This window comes from Pteropus medius, unplaced genomic scaffold (assembly GCF_902729225.1).
Source record: "Pteropus medius unplaced genomic scaffold, Ma_sr-lr_union100, whole genome shotgun sequence".
NCBI classification, from domain to species: Eukaryota; Metazoa; Chordata; class Mammalia; order Chiroptera; family Pteropodidae; genus Pteropus; species Pteropus medius.
The window spans coordinates 570,881-595,259 of record NW_024345601.1 but is presented as its reverse complement, the minus strand read 5'-3'; the positions used below and the strand labels follow the sequence as shown (position 1 = coordinate 595,259).

At 40.4% G+C, this 24,379-nt stretch overlaps 1 protein-coding gene across 5 annotated transcripts in view; it reads right to left on the bottom strand.

The window, feature by feature from the left end:
* Window positions 1-24,379, bottom strand: part of LOC120611839 (ubiquitin-like protein 3) — a 54,819-nt gene that overhangs the window by 26,417 nt on the left and 4,023 nt on the right. The window contains exon 2 of one of the 5 annotated variants that reach the window (XM_039874341.1): window positions 15,068-18,147. The exons of the other annotated variants lie outside the window; for them this stretch is intronic. Coding sequence (XP_039730275.1) covers window positions 17,775-18,147 — 373 coding nt within the window. The 3' untranslated portion in view covers window positions 15,068-17,774. Of the gene's footprint in view, window positions 1-15,067; window positions 18,148-24,379 lie in introns of those variants that run through there. 5 annotated transcript variants of the gene reach the window in all.

Sequence of the window (24,379 nt, the reverse complement as noted above, 5' to 3'; positions counted from 1 at the left end):
TGCCACCCATCTCTCTCACTTGGCTGAGTCTTACTCTTTAAAAGTCAAAGACCGTCTTTCTAGAGCCTCCAGCTTGAGCTAAATGACACTCTTTGGTTCTCTTGGCACCTTTTCATTCGTCAACTCTAGCACATTCCATATTATAATTAAAACTATTTGTTTGTATATTTACACCTTTCCTGCACAGTATAAACTCTAGAAGATGAGGAAATGTGGTATGTCCATCTTGGCCTCTCCATCACCCAACCAACTGACTTGCACTGAGGGACATGAACAGATAGTCAGACAGACTGACAGACACACAGACAGTCAGATAGATGATAGATAGATAGATAGATAGATAGATAGATAGATAGATAGATAAGAAAATGGAGAAATTTATTGAAATTCCCAATTTATTTCCTGTCTATGCCCACTCTATGCCTTGTTTATAATAATAAATATATATAATAAAATGTATACATTTCCATTTTGCTCCAAATAAATCATACTATCTCTCCAACCAGAATATTTTTTAAAAAGAAAAATTAAGTTAAAATATAATCGACTAACATATGCATTATACATATATATATATATACATACACACACATATATATCATGTAGCTTTTATAACGATGGTAGTTGATTTTTATTGAACACGTACTGTGTGCCAAGCAAGTTGCTAAAGGCATCATCTTTTTAACTGAGTTGATTATCACAATCTTCCAAGGAAAATGTCGATATCTTGATTTTATACTTTATGAAATATACTTTATGAGATATAAGGAAATGCTAAAGGGTAACACAGCTTGGTGCAGAACTTGAAATTAGTTCTTTTTAATTTCTTCTATGTTATGGTTGAATGGCATCCCCCCACCACTGAAAAATATATTTAAGTCCAAAGTACTAGTACATCAGAATGTGACCTTACTTGGAAATAGGATCTTTACAAAGATAATCCAGTAAAACTGAAATAATTAAGGCGGGCCCTAATTCAGTATGACAGGTGTCCTTATGGGAAAAAAAAAACTTTGGATACAGAAAGAGACATGCACAGAGGGATCATAATGTGAAGAAACAGACACGCAAAGAGAAAACCTTGTGAAGCCTGAAGTGATACATCTACAAGCCAAAAACTGTCAGCAGACTATTAGATACTAGAAGAGAAGCATGGAACAAATTCTGTCCCACAGCCCTTAGAAGGAACCAACCCTGCCAACATCTTGATGTTAGACTTCTAGTCTCCAGAACTGTGAGACAATAAACTGATGCTCCTTTAAGCCATTCTTTTTGAGGTACTTTGTCACAGCAACACTAGGAAACTAATACATTCTGTTTCCAAAGATGTTCTTATCCACTGATTACACATGACTCTCAAAATGTGGAAAAACGAGTAGCCATATTCTCTTTCTGTAGGCTTGCCTGTCGTCCACTGAGTCAGAAACTTTTCAGGGAATAATGTAATTTTTACACTTGCACTTCAGTTCATAGAACAGTTGTTGATACAGGGCAAGTGGCCAAATATGTTGGTTAAATAAAAAGTTATTGGAATAATAACATTTTTTTCACTTTAATGTTTAGAACATAAAAGTATGTTTAGAAATTATCTTTCAGAGCATATTTAAAAAGTGAAACAGAAGCTTATGTGAGATGTGTCGAAGTGGCGGATAGAGGGCTCAGACTGGGAGATTATATGTAATGAGTCACATATCTTCCCAGCATCCATCTGCCCAGTCCTCTCTGTGGGCCCCACCCCCTCCAACTTGCTCAGACCAGTGAGGGACATCATCTAGAACGTTCCATTCCATGCAAACCAAAATTTTGCCCTAGTCAGTGATACATATATATTTTTAACCAAGAAATGCAAGTACACAATCTGAGAAGTACACTCATTGGGAAAAAAATCGCAGAGTGTTTGAAAGTGGGCACCTCCCCCCAAAATTTGCTAACACATGCTCAGGCATGCAGACATCTTTACACCTGTGACTGAGAGGAGTAGGGTTGGGTTTAGAACTGGGTGGAAGGAAGATCACAAATGATTAATCTACTCAACAATCCTTACTGAAAACTTTCAGTTCTCAACGGTGTGCTGAGGACGAAGAGCCATGAAGTGAGACACCCTCAACCCTATAACGTTTATATTCTCACTCAAGAGAGGGAAAAAAAAACTATGGGTAAAATAATAAATTAATTATTATGGGCTCCAATGGCACAGCACAGTGCCCAGTTTTATCCACACAGGGTAGGCATCCAAGTTGGGTTTATCTCCATTTTAAAATGGACAAGAGAAAATGAACACCGATTTAAGGCCACACACCATAGAAGACTAGCTGGTTAAGTCATTTTTCCACTATGTGCTGAGGGAAGGTCAGGTAAGACAAGCTAATGATGGAGACCCCATCTATGACTGCCAGAGATCTGGGTCTTGAGACATAGGTAGGACTTGCCTCACCTCCAGGAGAAAGGAGCTAGAAAGGTTTAGAACTTTGGGGAAAGATGTTGTCAGTTAAGAAGTTAGTAAGGAGTTGGTGTGGTGAGAAATGAGACTGAAATAGTAGTTTGAGATCAGATAGAAGATAGTGAAAAGATAAGTTGAGAATATCATCTTACAAGAAATAGGAACTGTCTCATGGCCTCAGAGGTATGAGCACAGGGACAGAGAGACTCAGGAATACTTTCCAGATGCCAGTACATGACAGGTGTCCTTATGGGAAGAAGGTGAGATACAGAGGCCTGAACGTGAGTGTTGGAGATAAGGATGAAAATGGAGATCAACATGAAATGAGACATTATGAAAGAAGAGCACACAGTAAGTATAGTGCCTCAGGAAATATGGAAGGAGAGGGTGAGGCAAGTAATTCTACAAGAAACACTGGGTATGAGGTAATGACAGAAATTCCAAGTAGGGATGACTGGTGAGCAATTTAAGAGGTGAGACAAAAAAGCTCACAGGGAGACGAGGCTAGGTGCTGAGTGGAGAGTCCTTTACACTAAAGTAATGGCTATACTTAAAGAAAATGAAACCTCTCAGATGGAATAGTTAAGAAAAAGAAAGAGCAGAGAGCTGAACCCTGGACCCACAGAGCGGCATCCATGGACGGCTAGCAGGAGAATATCAGTTAGTTATGGACATGATCACAGCATCAGAAGAAAATCATTAGCGGTATCATCATGGAAACTAAGGAAATGAGACTTTCCAGAAGGAAAGGCTGATGCATGGCATCTCCCATTGCCACGGTCACAGAGATATGGTCTTTGGGTTTATGATTTAAAGTTCAACCTTTGCAAGTGCTGGTAGCAAACAAAACAGTGGGGAGTTGGGAAGAACCTCAGCAGCAAGGCAGTTGCAGCATCTCCTAGAGAGGATTTCTTCAATCAGGTCAGCAGGAGGGAGATTGAAGAGAATCAAGAAGTGCATGTGGCTTAAATGGACCAGAAGACAGGCACTCCAAACTCCCATCTATCTCTAACATTAAACTGCTGAGAGGTTTGGTGCAAATATCTTAACGAACGTGACTTTCAATTTTTTTCGCTTTATATTTTGGAAATTTTCAAACACATTAGAGTGAATAGTAAATCCCACAATTACCAGCCCACAGTCAATCTTGATTCATCTTTATTCTACCCACTTTTTTTCCAGCTGGTTCACTTGAAAATTAATTCTAGATATTAAATCACCCTTCTTTAAATAATTCCTTGAATGCTACTTTAAAAGATATAGTCTTTAAAAAATATGGCTGCATGTCATTGCCACATCTAAAAAGTAAACAGTGATTCGTGAATAGCTCATAAGTGTTTAAATTTCCCCAATTATCTCATACTGTTGGGGGAGGGTGCTTTATTGAAATCATGATACAAACAAAGTCCATATCTGGCATTTGGCTAACTTGTTTTCTGTCTTTTTTAATCAATAAGTTCTCCCTCTCTTTTTCTTCTTATTATTTGTTGAAAAAACAAGGTACTATGTCCTATTTCCCACCATCTGGATCTTACTGACACCACCCACATGATGCTTTTTAACAGATTCCTTCAACCCCTGTATCTCCTATTAGCTGGGAGATAGATCTGTGATCAGGTTCATGTGTGATTTTTTTTTTTGTCAAAAAATACAGTGTTTCCTATTGCATCACATCATAAGGTGCAAATGTCTATGGCCTCTCTTTTTTGTGATGTTCAGATTGATATGTGGGTTCAGAGGCCATCTACCACATCTGTCCATTGTGAATTTTCAATATCTTTCATTATGTTGGCAGGAAAATACAAGTTCTTATCTTCTTACAGAAAATCTAATCTATTTTGATTAGCAGAAAATTCAAGACCCTATAACCAGTAGGTCAATACATATAAAACATCAACCGTTCTTAAATTTCAAAATTAGATGTTCATATCCATGACAAGCTATAGCTGATTTTTCAAAAATAAAAGCCATGTTCAGAATGCAGTTTGTCACTGACATTGAAATATAGGTATGGAATACTTAATAAGTACAGTGATAAATGGGAGGTAAAGCAACATGTACAAACTTCCCACCTCTGTGGATGTTGACATAGACTTCTAGAAACCAACTACTGGTAGCAACATAGGTGGTACTGGAAGCTGACATTCCTTGTCGTGAAGAGATTCTTCTTGCCATAAAGATTTTCCTGGTCATAAAGAACCTATACTGGCAGAGAGAATGGAAAAGTAGTGATAAATGTGATGTTACAAAAGAAGAATTAACAGGATTTGGTAAATAATTAAAGAAAGGGAGAGTTGAGTTATTGCCAATACCTTGACCAACTGACTCTCAAGTAACAAAAGAATGTGAATTGGAAATTTCACAAGAACATGAAAAATGTACTGCTGCTTTAGGTCAATGGACACTCCAGCTGGTATTGCTCTAACTTTACAGATAACTGCTATGCTCAGATAACCCCGGAAATATCCCTAAGCCATCAGCATCCACCCTTTCATCTCTAGATATTTCTTAGAAAACTGATAATAAATAACAAAGAGACACACTGTTGGGGGATACTCTAAAAAGCTGAGTCATATGCTAAACAGCATTTGAAGGGAATAAAATATTAACCTATTTATCTGAAAAATACCTGAATGCTTCAGTCCTATGTAATGAATTCATTCAGTAAATACACTGGGGAGCTGCCAGCACCCCTGTACATATAAAAAATTCTGTAGAATAAGTTAAATTTGTGAGTTCTCTTATATAGTCAATGTTCTTAAAGATTATGTGCATGACAGAGCCTGGGGGCCTAGAAGTATAAGGACGAACAGAAGAAGCAGGAGACACCTGGGAGCCCAAACCTGGGCCCATGAGGTGAGGAAAACGGCAAGGGGAGAGGAGGTGAGGAAATATAGAAATAAAGATCTGAGAGAAACCACTCAATCCTGGAACTGGTCTCAAAAAATGCTTATTAGAAGAAATACATTAAAGAATGCACATCTCAGGGGTTTTGTTTAGGATTTCAGTGGAGAATCCCACAACTGGTCACTAAACCTATTTATCAGTAGACATTCCCAGAACAAAAAGAAAAAAAGAATTTGCCAACCCATTGCTATCCACGTTGGGTCAGGCAAGGGTCTCCCCATTCCCAGGCACCTTCCTGAGAAGATACCCAACTGCAGTCACTGGCATTTGACAAGGGATGGTCCACATGGGCACACAGAATCAGACGTCGATTGGGATGACTGTCGATGTGGGACTGCTGGTGCCTGGAAAGAGCCGTTCCCCGCAAATCAGACCCTCTCAGTGACCTGCCTGCTGTTGAGGGGCCATTTAGTCTGTTCAGGAGGGTTCTGGTGGTCTGGTGTAAAAGGAATCCACATTCTCTGTGAACAGGGAATGCTTTAAAGGGATGAGAAAAATTCAGTCATTTCTCTCCATTTAAGAGGAAATTGATGGAGATCCCTGGGCCCAAAGTTACATAGCAAAAGATCCTGGTTCTTGTAAGAAAGCAGGATTTGTATGTCAGAAGAAGGCATTGGCAATACAGGGAACAGGAAGGAAGAAAAGCGAGAGCAGCGGGCTAGCAGGTTGGGATCCCAGCACCTTCCCCTGGCAGTACTTGAGCCTCACTTGAGACAAATTCTTAAGATAATCATAAAAAACCATAGCAACCTTGTTGATGTTGGGATTTGCACTGAGATTCCAAACCTAGAGGTAGGGCAGGAGAAACAGGTTTGGATTTTTTTCACAGAGCAGGAAAAGAATGTGAGGGCTTCTCAATGAATTTGAAGAGCCAACTGCTGACCACTCATTGGCTTTGCTTATAAACCTATTCTGCCCCCAAGTATCTACAACAAGAAATGAATACAAAACACATCACCATCGTTGGCATCATTCATTTCCAGGAAACTTTGAGAGGCAAACTTTTTTTAAATGGTTTATTCAATTGTTTTATTTTATCATCTGACAGAGGGAGAAAGATTGAGGTGAAAAGAAATAAGTTGGCATTTCCACAGCTTTCACCCATGTTAGGGGGCATCGAGGATAAAAATGCAACCCTTAAGTCAATTCTGAATCAGTGTATCAAAGCAGGGAAGTGTCATATGCTTTTGAGAGTGTGTGACAAGCAATCTCAGAGGCATGAGGTCTCCAGAATTACAATTAGAATGCTAAAATGAAAGGGATAGCTAAAGGATTCTCCTACGTTACTCCTCAAACATGGACTGATAAACAGGACCAGCAAGCACATGGAAGTAACTGGAGGACGACTCACCCGGAAAGAGAAAAGTGTGTGAGTGTGAGTGTGTGTGTGTGTGTGTGTGTGTGTGTGTGTGTGTGTGTGTATTCAAGAAGGAAGCAGGAGTGACAGACTGCAGGGAGGAGGAAAAGCTGACTCAAGGAAATATCATTGGGCTGGTCACAGACATGGGCAGCAGGGGCTCTAGAGAGCCAGGACCCCATGAAGAACTGGGAGGAACGCCTATCAGAACTGACCCCAGAGGAGCAGCATGTACTTCTGTTCTCCAAGTTTTGAGAATTGCCATAAGCAGTTACTTTGCCCACCCTGGCCAGTACACACAGGATGGCAGAAATCAGCATTCTCTGTCAATTCCAGGTTCATCACAGCCCTAGGGGACAGCTCTTCAGAGTCACATTAGGCATCAGAGGTAAGGTAAAGAGGCTGGGAGATAGAGCCCACGAGAAGTCCAAAACATCCCCAAAAGTGGGAGACCCCCAAAGTCATCATCCCACAAATTGTTTTCCTTCCTTACATCATTCTGGAAGATACCGTGTGACATGCCAAGTTGGCCCTGCATGCTTCTCTCCTCCCATCCCACTGTCCTAGCATGCTTTCTGCTGCTCGTCGTTTAGCAGAGAGGAGGTAGGGCTCAGTGTGTGGGCCTCGGCCACGCAGGCTATGGGGCACCTCCCTAGGATGCTCCAGCTTCTCTGTCTTCTGACCATAAGGATTGACCTTAAGACATCAAAGAGTGTCTTTTGGACACAGAGAGCAATACAGACTCAGTATTTTCAGAATCACTGTTCTTAGAGCTGTGATTCACACTGATATATTTTCAGTTTGTTTTCTCTAACTCCAAAGGATGTGGGTATTAAATTTCCCTTCTCCTCTTAGACATACTTAAAGGCAGGGAGTGTGAGTCCTTGCTTTCCCTCAGGTAACATAGCTGGAGCAGAGTCTTCCCAAAGCAGCACTGATGGTCCACCAACTACTTCACAGGGAAGAGTGTCACCTGCAGAGAAGGGCCACAGTCTCTTTCCTAAGAGGACAGAAGACATAGACTCTGGAACTGAAGCAGGGTGGCCCTGCCTTTATTGCCCACGTGCCTTTGGAACATGAATTACTACATTGGTTTCAGTTGCTGTGTCTATAAGACATGTTACCCTGCGGGTTGTATTGGGATCAAGAAAAATGCTCAAGTTATTTGTCCCTCAAATGTGAGAATCTCCAGTTTCTCCCTCATCTTTCACCCTTGACTAAAACATGGATGATTATGAAAATGATTGGTAGCAGCATTTTCAGAGCACTTTACATTTAATGTTATTTTTTTTTCAAATTGATTTTAGCCCTTTCTTTGGAACAGGTATCAAAAACATACCACTTTATACAAATTCCGTTCTCCTACATCATTAACATGATCTGGAGCAGTCAGATCACAATTCAGAGCATTTAGGATTCCTTCTCCTTCCTACTCCTTTGCCAATAGCAAAGTCGGGAGACCCTAGGAGATGCGCCAACCTTCACTTGCTTTTCCTTCCAAGAGAAGTGACAAAATAAGTTGCTATCTTATTTTATTTCCTATACACAAGGCCTCTCAGGCCCTGAAAACTGGGCTGCTGGCATTTTAATTAATGTTAATACCTGGGCAGATACCCTCCCCCACAAACACACCCCTCCCCAGTAGAAACCCCTAGAAAAGTCATGTATGAATGTGTATACCTCCTGGAAAAGCTACCCCTCAAGATGGTTAACCAGGCCTGTTCCCATCCCACGATCCCCAGGCAATTTGGAAATTTTCATTTCAAATAGAAATCAGTTGCAACGGGGGTGGTGGGGGCGCGAGAGGGTATAATACCTCTCCATTTATTAAATAAAATAAATACTTCTGGGGCCTCTGAATGAGCTTAGAGTCTCCATTTTCTCATTACCACAATCATCTTTTTTCTGAGATCAGTATCACCAGAATGTATTAAACCATCACTTTGCAACAACAAAAATATATATGGCAAATACCTTTAAATTCATGGAATCTGGGCTTTAAATCAACCTGATATTTAAATCAACATAAATATCCTTCTGTTGGGTCTAAGTATAGTCACCATTTCCCCAAATTGTGTTTCTTTTTTCTTTTCTGGTAAATTTCTACTTTTCCCCCAACCTTCATGGCTTAAGCATTTTTATCCAGTTTAAACGATGAGGATTTAAATTGCTATTTTAGTGGAAGAGGCTTGATTAAAACCTGTGTCCTCATCACATTATTGGACAGTGGTTCTTGGGTTCTGTTTACATTAGTGTCAACCTTAATTTAAATTCTGCATAACTATATTTGCTTCGCTAAATGCATCCACAAGGAACACACCGTAAATTACTTTGCATTATGAGCAGAGTCTCTTTGTCTATTGCAAAGTGTTTTGAAATTAGCACCATAAGTAACTAGCTGTAAGTGTCACTCGATCTTCTTAATGCCTCATTAATCAAACCCTATGGCAGCTGGTACGATGTCCGAGCCAGTCTCATATAAGATCAGTATCACTTGGTACTTGCTTCTGACCATAGTCTTTCAAACTCGATTCATTATTTGTGTACTTGCCCTATGCTGTAGCACTCCTCCCCTAAAAGCCTCCCTGCACGTGCAGCTTTGTACTGCGTACGAGTTGTATGTGTATTCTTTATAGAAATTGGCAGTAAAAAAAAATTTCCTTTCTCTTGGAAATCCATAAACTCAAAAGGAAGAAAGTCATTTTTCTGAGTTATCCACGATGACAACATGATTTGCAGATCACTCTTAAAGTGTCATGCTGGAAAAATTTCCCCGGACAAGTTTTGTTTGCTCATTTGTTTGTTTGTTTGTTTGTTTTATGTCAAGAGTTGGGGGGAAGAGAAAAAAGAAATACATCTACCCAGACAGACAACAATTTCCTCACCTTGGCCTCAGTTTTCATAAAGATAGAATACATTTATCTTAAGTGCCTAATCAGGAAAAAAAGTGTGTTTGTCCTTCATTATGTGTTAATATTGCTGTACTAAAAACAAAATTTTTAAAGTTGTGCTTGCAAAGGAAATACAGAACAGAATAACTTGTATCTGATAGTTTTATTACAAGCCTTAAAGAAAAAGAGGTTATCATCCATCCATATATGTTTAGACAAAATCATAGCAAAAATTATATATTTTATAGGATCTTTTTTTTTATGACACCATCAAACACTTGCAAATGTCTAAATAGAACCCTTCCCCTATATTCCATCCCATCTCCCTGCATCACATACAAGCCAGAACTAACTGTCTCTCTCTCTTTCTTTCTCTTTCACACACACACACACACACACACACACACACACACACACACACACAGGGCATGCACACAACACCAGGCACACGCACTCTTTTTAACTAAATTTAATACTCGCTGCCATTAAAACGACTTAGCAGATCTACTAGACAATAGCCTCACAGACATTTTACAGGATGTCTTGAGCCTGGCGTGGGCATGTCGGGTGTTTCCTGACAGAGGAGCCCCTGTTCCCACTGTGGGGGCAGGCGCGTGGCTATTCACCACGCAGAGCAGAGCGGAGACCGACAGGTGCTCTCATCTCCCAGGCAGTGGCAGGTGAGATCGGCTCTTCCCAGAGCAGTGCCTTAATGAGAGGCCTTTGGCTTCGTGGCCTTTCCTTGTGACCACCCAGCAGGAAAATTATACAGAAGTTTTTTCTGTGAGTTTTGTCAGTGTGAAAACAAACAAACAAAAAACAAACAAACAACAACAAAAACAGCATTGAAACGTATTTCCTGCACGTGGGCTTCTGGCCTCTCAATTTTTAATTCAATCATAGTACTAAACCGTTATTTTTCTTTGGTGTTAAATTTTTTACTTTTTCACCTTATAAAACAATTCAGGCTAAACAAATCTTATTACAACAGAATTAAGCATTGTAGCCTGGCTCTCAAAATCCACATGGTGGCAAAACACACTAAGTGGGAACACCCGACGGTGAGAACCTGTGCTGGATTTTGATTTTAAAATCAAATATAAACCACACTTAGTGCTTATTTTTGTGTTATTATCACATCTACTTTCTCTTATGGCATTTTAAATAGGTCCTGACTTTACAAAACAAATGTGAAAGAACATCTCGATTATATTTTAGGTGACATTTACTCTAATGAAAAGAGTAAATTATGACAATTATGAAAGTACATTTTGTGTCCTATCTCCAGTTCATTCTTTTTTACTCATTCCAGCAACTTCTATTTATTAGGATTCTGAACAAAATGTGTGGAAAAGAGGATTCCAAAATGATTTTCAGAAGTGACTGAATAGTTTTTAAATTGCTGATTCAAAAATTTTCCTCCTTTCAGCTTCCAGAGAAGCCTGATTATTTAAACCCCAAATTCTGCCTCAACCCCTTCTCCTTTCCCTGCACAACACACATACCTCCTTCTCTGCCTTTCACGAAAAGGCAACATTTTGGCTTGGCGACTATTACAAATCACTGAACCTTTCCATTTAAATGCTCCACAAAGATTGTGTCTAATCACAGCCTGAATTTAAGAAAGAAAAAAACAATCATGAATCAGACACAGGCAATGTCACAGTACTATTTCCCCCCTCCTCCCTCCATTCTTCCATTCTCTCTCTCACCATCGCCTTGTAAAATAAAGGAGAGCCAAGCGTAACCCGTTACAGTAAAGGCACCCTGAGATTTAGGGGAATAAGTGCAGCCTTATTTAGCTGCAATGCTGCAGCTGTGCTCTTATCTGGCCAAAGGAGACAAGGACAACAAAAGACCCCAAAGAAGGGACGGTGCATGCATGGGAAAACCACTGCCCCAGCATTGTGGTGCCCTTCTGCTGAGCAAATAGTTCAAACTGTTCATTCCCATCTTCTATTCTCTCCCTGGTACATTGTTTGTGCCCTTGCATTTCATTCTGCAAGGAAGGTTGCTCTCTGGGCCTATAAGCAAACAGTCCAGAAAAGAGCTAGCCAGCCTCTTCTCTTCCCCGGAGAACTAGCATTTTTATTTCGGCTCCAAGCTGTCAAAGACCTGGAGAGTTGATGTCAGTGTCCTGAATTAATTGCTTTAAGCTGAAGCAAGCTCCACGGGCTACCAAATGTCCAGAAGATGTTTATTAATAATGCTTGCTCCAGGATTCTGGCTTCAAGCTGTCTCTTGGTCGTGGCCTTTATCCAGCTGCCACCATCTCATCCCTGGCTTCTTGGTGCCCAGGGGGTACCTCTTTCAGTCATTGTGACAAAATTTAGAGTTGTCTACGGTGACAAAATTTAGAGTTGTCTACAGTGAAAAAAAATATCACCTGTGTAACAGGACATGTATGATGAACATCTTTGTTCTGGCCCAGAAAGGCCCCGGAGTTATAGAAACCATGTGTATGACCCCTAAGTGGTGTGGGGGACAGAAAGCTGCAAAGACACTCCCTATGAAAGCTCATTTAACCAATGCAATTAGCAAAAAGAGCAGAAGATATCGCCTCCCTCTATTACCCTCCCCACCTACTCCCCCAAAAGAAAATTCAGGGAGGTTGAGAACATGATGCATTTTGAAGTTTTACTGGTACCAAAAAAAAAAAAAAAAAAAAAAAAAGGAAAGCAAAAAAAGAAAGAAAGAAAAGGCACCTCTTTAATAGAATGAAATAATAAACCAATTTATATACCGATATAAGACTAGGATCGTGAGTGCCATTGTGTAATTTTCCACTTGACTTTTCATTATCTACCTGAACAAAATCAATCTATATGTATGGGATCAACATACAATTCTGGAGATAAAAGCTGAAAATAAATGTGCTTTGCATATCCCAGAGATAAAAGACACAGTCCTTCGTGCTGCCTTTTCTTCTGCAGATGCATCTATAAAATAAATGGTGTGTCAAGGAAAAAAAAAACGAGACACAGTGGTATATCTTGAGTGTTGACTTCTTTGCTGGAAATACCGATCCCACAAATGAGCAGTGGTTAATAAGTACCCTGCAGACGATATCAGGTCTTTTGCCCTGGTTTACCCAGAGTGCAGTCTGGGTTAATGTTTCTGCCAACCAAACCTTCCCATCTACCAAAAAAAATACTTTCCTTATTAACATGGATTTAAGGCTGAGGATTTCAAGGGCCTTCTGAAGCCTCTCCACAGAGATAAAGGACACTGAAAAATCACATTATGTTCGAACGCCCCCCCCCCACCACCCACAGCAAATGGCCAACTTGTGAAGGACACTCAGTCTTCAAAAGGGAAAGAGAGGTGGGCTGCGTGCCATGGAGCTGACAGTTTTTATTTTAAACACATTGAGTTCCATTCCTTTTATGCCCTTCCTCACTCCAAAAATTAGAAATGGTAGTAGGAAAAGTTCAACTCTCTCTACTCTGGCCATGCCCCAGTCCTAGTGACCCCCTTCCTTTTGGAATGTAGCACTGTCAATACTGCATATATGTGCCCTGGGAGTCAGATGGCAGAGGCAGGGTGGGTGTGCTCTGGGTTGTTTGTGTGCCCTTTTGGGTTCAGGGCTCCTTGAGGAAAGTGCACCAGCTCTGCCCACCTAGGGGCCTCACAGGGCCTGTTTATCTTCTGGCCACTATTCTTCTTTCTGTGAGGCAGAGGCTCATTTCCCATACTGTATGAGGCAGCAAAGAAAGGTCCACAAGATATAAGTACTAACCAGATTTTGCCCCGAACAATCACTCTGAGTTTGTGGACTTTTTCCAGTCATTGAAAGTAATGATGTCTTAGGCCAGAAGCTCACTTAGTCCAGGGATTTATAAAAATTGTCCACTCATCATTATTTATTCATAGCAAACTTTAGTAACTAAGGTCTACTTGGGCAATCTGACTGTCATAATTTCAATTTTTACAACTAGATAAGTCAATATTTTTATATTTTAATATCTTTGTGCTAATAAATCTTAATAATTATTGGTTTGGGGATTTGGTACAAGACCGTGAATTTTTATTTTCAGGTGCCCTTTTCCCTTATCCTGAGAGCTCTGTATTCATGCACAGAACCCATCTGGACCTGGACCGTTACCTCTCTATTGAAAACTATGGAAAACTATGAAGAAAGCATCCAAGAACAGTCTGACAGCAGGGTTATGACCTTTTAGGGACATTCTTATGATTTTTAAAGTTCAACATGGGGAGGAGATGCTCATGTACTTTCAATCACATGGGACTCTTAGAAAAACAAATGTCCTCCCTTCATCTCATCTTTTTGTTCCAGTAGTTGTGAATAAGCAAATCCAGAGAAAACGTAAGAATGCAGTCAAGGAGAGTTAGGTAGTCATTAAATTTTGTTTGAAAAGTGAACTACATCCTGATGGCATGTTTTAAAAAGTTCCTATATTTTTAGTACAAAATCGATACCTTCTATGCCTAGAATGTTCAGCCTCTGTGAACTCAAAGTATATTTTATCCATGGTTTAATTACTCCATCACCCAAACACTTGTTCTGTGCCCTAGAGAATCAGTATAATAACACATGAAGTTCATCCGTCATACAGACAATCCTTTAGGAGCATTGTACCCCTGAGCTCCATGAGGAAAGACAACAAAATGAAAGACAACCAGAACAGAATGCTTCTACTTCCACAGACACATTTGCTTATACCAGGAAAAAATGTCACTATTGAGTGACATCATAACCATCTTCTTAGTCAGAAACAATGCTCCATGGATAAGCAAAATCCTGACACACAGTTGGATTGCAATCTATGATTACAAAATAAGTAGTTGTTAAACAGAAGAAACTGAGTTTTTTAAATGGTATTTTTAGTAATCTTGTCAGAGTTGAGCTATCTTTTTTCAAGGATGTCATTATCCAGGGGAAGAAAAATGGACAATCAGAAGTCCAGTAAATACATGTCAGTGCCTACATTCAGATAAATAAAATAGACAAAAAGTTATCAACTTTGCTAGCTCTGACATTTTAAAAAACATATCAGCAGTTAAAATCTTTAAAGGAGGAGACAAGAGGTATAAAGAAATTCAGGAATGAGAGTGCAAATATACACCAATTACTCTTTGTGGCTGGCCTAGACAAGACTCTCAGGCTGTTGGCATACTGCAGTGGTTGAACATCTACTAGAACCTAGGAAACTGGAATTGTATGCGAACAGTGCTGACGTGATAATACTTATCTGTCTATGTGTCATAAGCTACCTTATTTTCCCTCAATAATTACCTCATTCTTCTCTTCTAGTGTGTGCACAGTGTCTTTAAAAATAACCAAAGTGCAAAGTGCTCTTTATCTCCCCCAATATAAGAGACTCAACCACAGAGCCCCAGTATGTCCCTTCACACCAGGCTTAATGGAGAAATAAGGAACCCATTTTATTGATGAAGAATGAAAAGGTCATCCCTGCCCCCTATGGTAGAGGTATTAAGTTTACCCTTTATAAAGGCCAAATGAGAATGCTTTTCAAGTTGATGTTTTTGTTTTGTTTTGCCCTTTTTTTTTTTTTTTTTTTGGAGAGTAAGTGGAGATTGGAAGTGAATGAAACATACCCTAAATCAGAATCTCTTGCATACTCCTCTAGAATCATCTACTTGAGCTCAATGAAGATAAAATCCCTCCTCTTGGCTCCCTAAATTGTCAACAAAGAAACCCACTCAGAAGGCGAGATCTAGAAATGGGTCCAGGAGAGGGCTTTGCTGTGCCCTAAAGATGCCACAAACTTTCCACAGTATTTAAAATCTCCTTCAAGTGGTCCTACATAAAGAGAGTTGTTCTTTAAGATGAAAAGAAAAATATTTGTAACTAATCCTTTGTGACAGTTTGAAAGGTGAATGAAATTTTCATTTTGAATGTATATTGCCATTGTGAAAAAACACTGGATTATAAACTATAGAATGCTAGAGAGAGTATACACATGCTATGAGAGACATACAATTTCTTCTTTGTCTAATAGTCCACGTCAAGTTGTTAAAACATTTTTAAATGTAGAGAACTAAATGAAAAATCTCTAAAACTAAATTAACATTTGCCTCATAAAGGGTTGTCAGGAAACCTGCAAGAAGGTAGATCACCACTCATTCCATCAACTTTTCTTGATGTGAAATGCTTTCAACTATATTTCACACTTATGTCCAATAAGAATTTAACAATAAGAACTATGTATCCGTATCCTTTTCTTTTTATGCCATATTACTGTACACAAAGATCGCATAATAGCAAGGAAGAAACAAGTTTCTTTTAAAGAAACATAAAAACATTTGTTCTATCACACAACTTGGGTAATAATGGTTTTATGGCAATCTCCTTTAAAATAGCGTTTAATTCACTTCCACGTATGGAGCATCAGGAATTCTGTTTGCATGTCTACAGGTTGCAACAATAGCAATTGTGTCAAGTATGTTGCTATAATGTAGGATTCATTAAAATCAAGTTAGGTGTTCAAATGTACTTTATATTCTTTTCCAGAAATTTTACAAGATAGAGATGTGAATTCACAGAGAGGATAGTTCTCAATGAAGCCAGGGTATGTTTACTGAAAGTGTCATTTTAAAAGGAACTACGGAAATGACAATTCTTTGTCACAAACATCACTTAAAAGTTCAAAAGAAATATCTGCAGCCCAGCACGAGAAAGTGTTTTACTTCTGAATTCAATCAAACTTTTAAAGTGGTTAATATTGTCTGTGGACTTAGATAAATAAGGAAAAGCATCGGAGCATCTTTGTATGCTGACCTGTGAATTATGAAACCAAAGAACGTTGCTAGAAGCCTATTTTTCTCTCTTTTTGCTTTCCTACAGGAGCTAGGGAAAGAATGAAAGGACAGTAGGAAATACACTGGCAGCTTTTTTATTTTGAGGAAAAATAAGTATGCATTTTTCAGTAATTTGAAGAGTGAGAATTCTGGTATTGAAGAATTTCAATGCCAGCTTTCCTGAAAACTCAAGACTGATTCAAATAGTAAATACTGAGGTGCAATTTCTTTACAGTATGAGTTTCTTTTTTCTATTAAGAAAGTAATTAAATTAAGAAAAGCGAAAAGAGAGAGAGAAGGGGAGCAGATTATTAGATATTTTGTTTGACATCCCACAGTTATTTCACGTTAATGAAAGGATATCCGTGTCAAATTTTTAAATGTTTCTGTCCTAGATTAAATGCCATGTCATGTCCAAAAACAGGCCTGAGTTAATGTGATTTTATAGACCGATTTTAGGTTAGGTAAGAGAACTTTGTGTAAATATACATCGTGGCTAGGGGTGGAATTAAATAATATGCTTGATTCTAGTGTCCATTTTGAGTTCATTTGTTTATATCTTCCCCCTATTTTGCGTAAGTTCTGGAGCTCCTGTATGTAGCATACAGATGGTTGGTTACATTCTCATACTGAGCACCCAAAGAAGGTCACATGCTTTACATCAATGGCAATTAGTTGCCTTTTTTAAATGGAAAATGTCATTAAGTTCTTGAATAATTCAAGAGTAGAGGTCACAATACAGTGTCCCTTTTGGGGGTCTTTATGGTGCAAATGGAAAAACAAGGCGATCCTATCAGTAAGAGTAGATCTAAGGTTTACAATGTAGCTCTATTTAGTGTGACAGGAAAATTAAATTACACGAGGCACTCATTCATTGTCACCCATTAACAGGCTTGGGAAAATTGTGGATCCCCGGGGACAAATCACTGACAATGTGCGAGGCAAATAAAAATATTTCATTTTAATTGTCTGCTGTTTCCTATGCTTAGTTTTGAAAATAACAAACAAACATGTCTCCCACAGCTCTCCCTGGAAATAGTGTCCCGAATCTCCAAACCGCTACCACCACTTATGAGCAGGCTAAAATCTCTAGGGAACATAGTTCTGTTTTCTCAGCCACCGTTGAGCTGATCTTGATCCAGGGGTTCCTGAAAAGGAAATACAGGGGCAGGTTTCAAATAGAAAACGGCTTCCGTCACTCCCTACCGCATTTTTATCGAGGTTGGGTGGGCCGGAGTTACTGCGTTTCTGGAACAGGGGCTGCTCTTCAAATAGAGAGGACCGAAGAGAAGGCCAGGAGGGAGGACGCAGTGGCGCGGAGACCACCAATTATCTTTCTTCCCCAGGGAAAAAAAACCAGGCCGCCCTTAAGCAACCCAGGCCTGACACTAGGATCTTAGGCTGGGGTAGGGTAGATGGGTGTTAGAACTGGAGGAAGCACAGGCGGCGGGCCTAAACCAAAATCTCCAGAGGTCATCGAATGAGATGAAAGTTGTTCCAAAGCCGCGCCGGCACATGCTACCCCTTGATGGAGTCTCCAGCGCTCCCCGCAGTCCCAGTTAAGACTGGTGGGCGTGGCTGCCTGAGTCCAGCTCCCACCCAAGCTGGGTCCCGCTTCCACCCTTGACCGCAGACTGGGCCTATGCAGAGCGCCACCGGACGCGTCTACCTGCTTGTCCTGCCGCTGCTCTGCAGGGCCGCGCTGACCATCTCCCAATGGCATGTGCAGGAAAACAGGCGTGCCTGTTTTCTCTGAGGCAGGAGGGAGACTGGGGAGAGGGAAGGGGAATAGTTTTGAGCGCCCAGGCGACAGGGTGGGATTGGCCCCATCAAATCTGTTCCTTGCGCTGTAGAATTTTAGAAGATGGCCCCTGATCTGCCTATTGCGCTTTTTTTTAAAAATAACTTCCTTTTTCTTTTTTCATATATATATTCATATATATATGTGTATATATATATATATATGTATATATATATATATATATATACACATATATATACATATATATATATATATATAACTTCCTTTTTTTCGGCCTCCTCCACCAAGACCCTAGAAAGTGCTGTGTTAGCGAAGTGAGCATTGAGGGGTGCGAAGCAAAGCCCTCTACGGGCATCCCGCCACGGGGATCCCGCCACGTTTTCGTGCTTTGAGCATCTCTGACATGGGGAAGCCGGATGGACGCGCGAAGAGGCTCGCCTGCTGGGCGGGCAACACCGCGGATCCAGCGGCCGAGTGGCCCGGGATGCACGGACCCGGGTTCGCGGGCGAGGACGGTTGGGAACTGGAGCACCGCCGCCCGCCCAGAGTGTGCCACTTGGGTGGCTTTGGAGAGGCTGCGGCAGCCTCCCCCGCCCCACCCCCTCGCAGCTAGCAACTTGGGGCTCATTACAGAGTGAGGAAAGTGGGTGTCGCTCAGTTTCGGGACCAGGCCCGACTTTTAATAACACTTAGGTAAAGGGAGACGTTTACTTTTAGGAAAAAGTTATATTCCAACGTGATTGATGCCTAAAACGAATGATTGATTGATGCCCGAGCTTCCATTTCTAGTAGAATTAAGAATACATTTCTTACTTAGGGGTGGGGGAACGCAGGGAGGCAATTTAGAGGTTTTTCATTTTCTAAATGCTTCAGTTTAAGCAAACACTGGGAAGCTCGAGGCTGCTGTAATTCCAAAGACAATTTTCCCGGGTTTTAATTTGATTTGCATTTTTTAAACTTTGATAATATTCAATTTCATGGCTGAATACACATGTAAACACTGTTAGGTCGTGTTTTTCACCCCTCACACCAAACAGAAGTTCGCTTGTCTCAGAGTGCCATGGGAGGCTTCATCCTGCGTCCCAGCTATAGCTGCAGCTTTCTCCTGAATTATTTTTCAGAACTTAGCATGGTTTTGCCTGGGCTCCAGAGGTGGCGAACTAATTAGAAAATATCTAAACTACTCCCCCGGTGTGGGGAGACCTGCACAAATACTGCACAAAGGAAAGAGGTAAAGAAAACAAATTCATGTTATACGTAGAATCTGTACTATTTTTCCCAGAAGTATTTTTTAAATATTTCATTAAATGTTTTGAACAATCTAAAAATGATCGACATATTTGCTTCCCCTAAAAATGTTTTTCTGGTACATATTATAGCTAGAAAAATGAACATTGAGAAATAAAAAGAAATAGTCTTTGTAAGGAGAGGTTTAATTAGCATCATTAAGCTATTTTATCAAACATAAAATTTAGAGGAAAATAAGAAGTGAAATTGGATAATTCGCTTTAGCCATATCAAAACTGATATTTAACAAGATAGCATTGTCAGTAACAACTGAGCTAGGATGCTGTGAACAGCTGTATAACTCACTTGGACAGCCATCTGTCATTCTTTCGATTCCTCAGGACATGCCACGGACCATACATAGTACAAAGAAATATGTAAGCCTCATCAAATACGTAGATAAATGGTTCATAATAAATATATTAAGCCCCCAAATGCATGTTATACTTCAGAAAATTACGCTAGAAAAGATAAGGAGCAAAGAAATGACGCTATTGGTTTGTCCAGGAGTAACTAATATAATAAAATAGCAATCTAATTTCAGGAACTATCCAAATATGTATTTGCTTAATGTTCATTACTATGAAACATGATACTGTAGAAGCTATATCTATTTTAAATCCTAAGAATTTACACATCACAGTTTTTTTTATATTTTAGGATTTTTTTTTCTATTGGATAGCTCATGGACAAGACAGTGATTTTTAAAAATTAAAAGATATTAGAGTTTTGGCATCTTGGAAAGAACAGATCTAGAAATTAGCTTTGTAAGACTTTTTAAAAGCTTTTTTGCTTGAGGCTGGCTGATATTAGAGAACTATATTTTAAGTTGAGGTGATCTAATTTGAAAAATATTTTTACTATCATGTGAAAAGCATTTAAGCAAACAAGAAAAGAATTCCATTTGAAATAGTACCAACTTTTAAAAAAGAAGTTTCTTAATTTTCCGAAAACACTTGTTACAGACTAATTGTGTCAAATTCCTTCAGGAAAACTGTTATCATTCTTTTAAAAAAAAAAAATAATAACTGAATTTTAAATTATCATTGCTTAGGAATTGTACTAACGTTTTATATTGTTGTGGATGACTGACAATTATGTCTATTTATTTTACACAAATAAATAACAAAGTGTGCATGTTCCAGACGATCCCTTCAGAACATACCTATTCCTAGAGATAGAGCTAATTGGAGGGGCCCAATTAAAACAAATGGTCTATTAAGAGCTTTGCAAATTGTGCACTATAGGGAACAGCTTTCTCTTTTTCTATTCGTAATTGATGAATAAATGGGGATCTTGCTAGGAACCTTGAAAGTTTGACCATCAGAGTGAGTTTACCAATTAAATTCGCTTTTTATCTACAAAGAGATCTGTATCCAGGACCAAGCGTCTAGGTGCAGAAGCTGCGCTCCTGCATTGCAGACCGCGAACCCGCCCCAACCCCCAACTTTGTTCATCTGGGTCTGAACTGCAACGAACTTATCTAACACCCACCAGGAACTCTGCGACGGCTGGGGTTGGGGAAGGGAGGCAAGGGAGGGACGGCCCAGAGAAATCCTTGGCAAGAATTTTAGCCAGGTGGGGACTTTCAGAAGTGGCCGTGTATGGGGCCCCAAAGGGACAACCCTTTCTCAGGAGCTTTCCCCACGGATTTAGGAACTTGGGAGGCTATGACCTTTGGGGGAGACTTGAGTTTTCAGAAGATGTAGAACCCCTCAAAAGACTCAGCTGCTGGAGGTCGGGGTTAGCTTAGAGTGTTATAAAAGGACCATGGTCTGGTTGTTTCTTCTGATTACTAGGAGCCTGACGAAGAGAAAGGGCGTGTGTGTATATAAGGTGGTGGCAAGGCGCGCATGCGGGTGGGGGGGTTGTCTGGGGGGGGAGAGAGAGAGAATGGGGGGGCAAGAGAGAGAGAGAGAGAGAGAGAGAGAGAGAGAGAGAGAGACTGAGACCAACCAATGAATGCAAGAAAGAAATCCCGTAGTTACTTCTAGTTGTTTACTGAGCGAAGGCAAAATCTAAACAGCGCTTTCCACAATCAATGAAAAGATCACCTTGGGTTCCAGAGTTGAGCTCCCTAAATGAGTCTGGCATTCTGATAACTGCAGGTTAGCACCTGAGATCAACTCCTTCCCACTGCCTGAAGCTGGCAAGATAGAGAGGCATCTTATTCGTGAGCTCTGGGAAGGGAGAGGCGAGAGGGGGATTTAATTGTCTGTCTGGGTGAATCAAAATGTCCTTTTAAAGCAAAGAAATCAAGAGAGATTGGCCTTTAATTGGCAAACTCCGCTGGTGGGAGGGGAGTGGTAATTAAAATAGAGAGTGGACAAAATACAAATTGGATACCCATCTCCTGCCTCTTTCCCCCTAAACAGTACTAAGATTGCATTCTCCTCTTCTTTTGCAGTGTTTAGAAGGCTCCGCGCTTAACCTGAGTTCGGGTAACTTAGTCATTCTCAATGCCTTTTCCCTGCCTTAGTCTAATGCCTCAATTATCCAGTTTGGAGTGGGCAGTTTGATTTAACTTATAACTCCATTCACTTTCAAGAGCTGGCAATCCCCATGCCCTGGACATCGCTGTCTGTGGAGCTGGCCTTAGAATCCAGTTGTCCCCTGAAATCCCAGAATGGAAGATGCTAAGTCTGAAGAAGATGCCACGCCACTAAAAAAGAAGTCCAGGGAATTTAGTCTCCGATATGTTGAAAAGAAAAGGAGCCCTCCACGTCTAGCCTGCATCCCTGTTGTTAGGAGGGCTAGTGCTAGGTAGCATCACGACCCCAGGGCCTGGCACAAGCAGGTGTCAGCTATCCTTGGCTTGCACACTCACGTGCCCATGCACAGCATAGCGGGAGCATTCTTCTGGGGTGGTACTATTCTCCCAGACTGCAGATCTACTGAGTGCTGGGACACACCTTCCCTCTGTGATGGAAGCAGACCAGCGTGCCTAGGCCAGCCTCCTATTCAGGAGCAAACCTCCAAGGCAGGTGTTTATACAAATCTGCATTTATATAATGTGAGAGGGAGGTATGCTGTGGGGGCTAGGGTCTTACTGTTCTTGAAGCTGGGGCTGGAGTGAGGACATGCTAAAGCGTTCCAGCTGTGCTGTCACCTGTGCTATCAGGCCACCAGGTGCGGGTCAGGGGGAGGTCAGAGGCAAGAGTCTCTCAAGACATTCCTGGACCTGCTTCAGAGTCCCCAGTTAGAAATAAGGCTGACAGGCCGCTTCTCAAGAAATAATTTGGCTATGTGTATTGTTTTAAGCCCACAGGTCAGGCCATTGTTTCTGCCCCTGACATTTTTCTCTTCTCTGGCATTTTCTCTTTCTAATCACAATGCAAAAATCTGTCTCCTTCCAGCACTTGCCAGTTGGTCCTGGGAGCCTCAATGGGGAAGAGTGGCCCAGGCCTGACTGAACCTCCGGCTGGCTTTGAGGGCCCATGGTCACATGGGAATCTGACTGTGTTGCTGCAAAATAGAAAATAAGAATCCAGCCTGATTCCAGACGTAATCCACCCTATTCCCTTTTAGGAGTATCCTTCGAAGGAGTATCCAGGCCTCGCTCTTCTTGATATTGTCCTGGTTCTTTCCAGCCTTCTTCTAACATTCCAGGCTTCACTCCCTACCAGCAGCAGCTCACATAGAAACCTGGGGGCTCTGGTGAAGGCAGGGTCTGAATCAGAGAGGTCTGTGCTTGGGATCATATGAAACCAAGAGAAGTTAAAATAACATAGACTTGAAAGACTTGAATTCAGTGCTGAGCTCTGAATTTGAAGCAGGTTCTCTAATTTCTCTCTGCCCCAAGCCCATCAGCCATAAATTCTGACATCTACCTGTGGGGTGTGGAGAAGCTTAAATGAAGTCATATTCATGAGACACCCTGCATGGTGCACAGGAGCCCCCACTCTATTTCGGTTGGTTTGAATATAGTTATGACAAAAAGAGAGAGAGGAAAAGAGAGTAGAAACACTAAGATGGCGGAATGAAGGGCAGAAGTTTTGCCAAGAAAATAGACTTATTTTTCTGGGTAGAGGGTGAATTTCCTCAAGTAGGTCATCAAAATTAGAACTTCTTTCTGTGTGTGAAAGACTCAGTATAATGTAGCTCAGAATTTCAGACTAAATAGAAAATATATAGTGGAATTGGTTTCTTTTATTTTGAATTTCTTAGGTTGAGTTTTAGAACATACGGAACCAGAAAGCTTAAGCACAGGGCCGTATATTTTATATTAGAGTGTATACACAATGACTTCCTGATTTCTTTGCTAAAGATGCCTCTCGCCTCCATACAGAACTCCCCTATGACCCAGGTCCTGCCTTCGCTGACACTTCACCCTGTTCCTTCACAGAAAATGTCATATAACAATTATCTACCCTTCCCAGTTCTCCAGCCACCCACTTCATGACTTAGCTTCCCATAGCCCTCTGCCCCAAACACTTCCCAAGATGACATTTTGTACTTTCAAGAAATGCACTTTTAACATTCATGACTTCAAATTAGAATTATATGCTTTTCATTACTTGAGCAAAAACTTTCCAGCAAAATTATGTCTGTGTTGAAAAAAGAGAAGGAATAATGGATTGAGATCATATTTCTAATGAAATGGCAAGTTGAAATTGACACATATACAATCCTATTTTGATTTGCTGAGGTCATTACCAACCCTGGTCCAAAAACATTCCTGCTTATTCTTGAAACCTGTGTTTTATTCTTTTCAAACAAATGAAACAAAGGAAAAGCTAATTCGGCTATGAAAAAGTCTAGTCTTTAACCATTTTAGCAAGTAGAAGTGAAACTGCTTAAGCAAGTAGAACTAAAACACGACAAACAATTCTCATTCCAAAGTTTTAATGTGTATAATATGCCAGTATATTTTCATTACATGTATATGTTCCTTCTCAGTTAATTTGACATATTTAAGTTTTTAAAAAATATATGGCATTGCTGACATATAT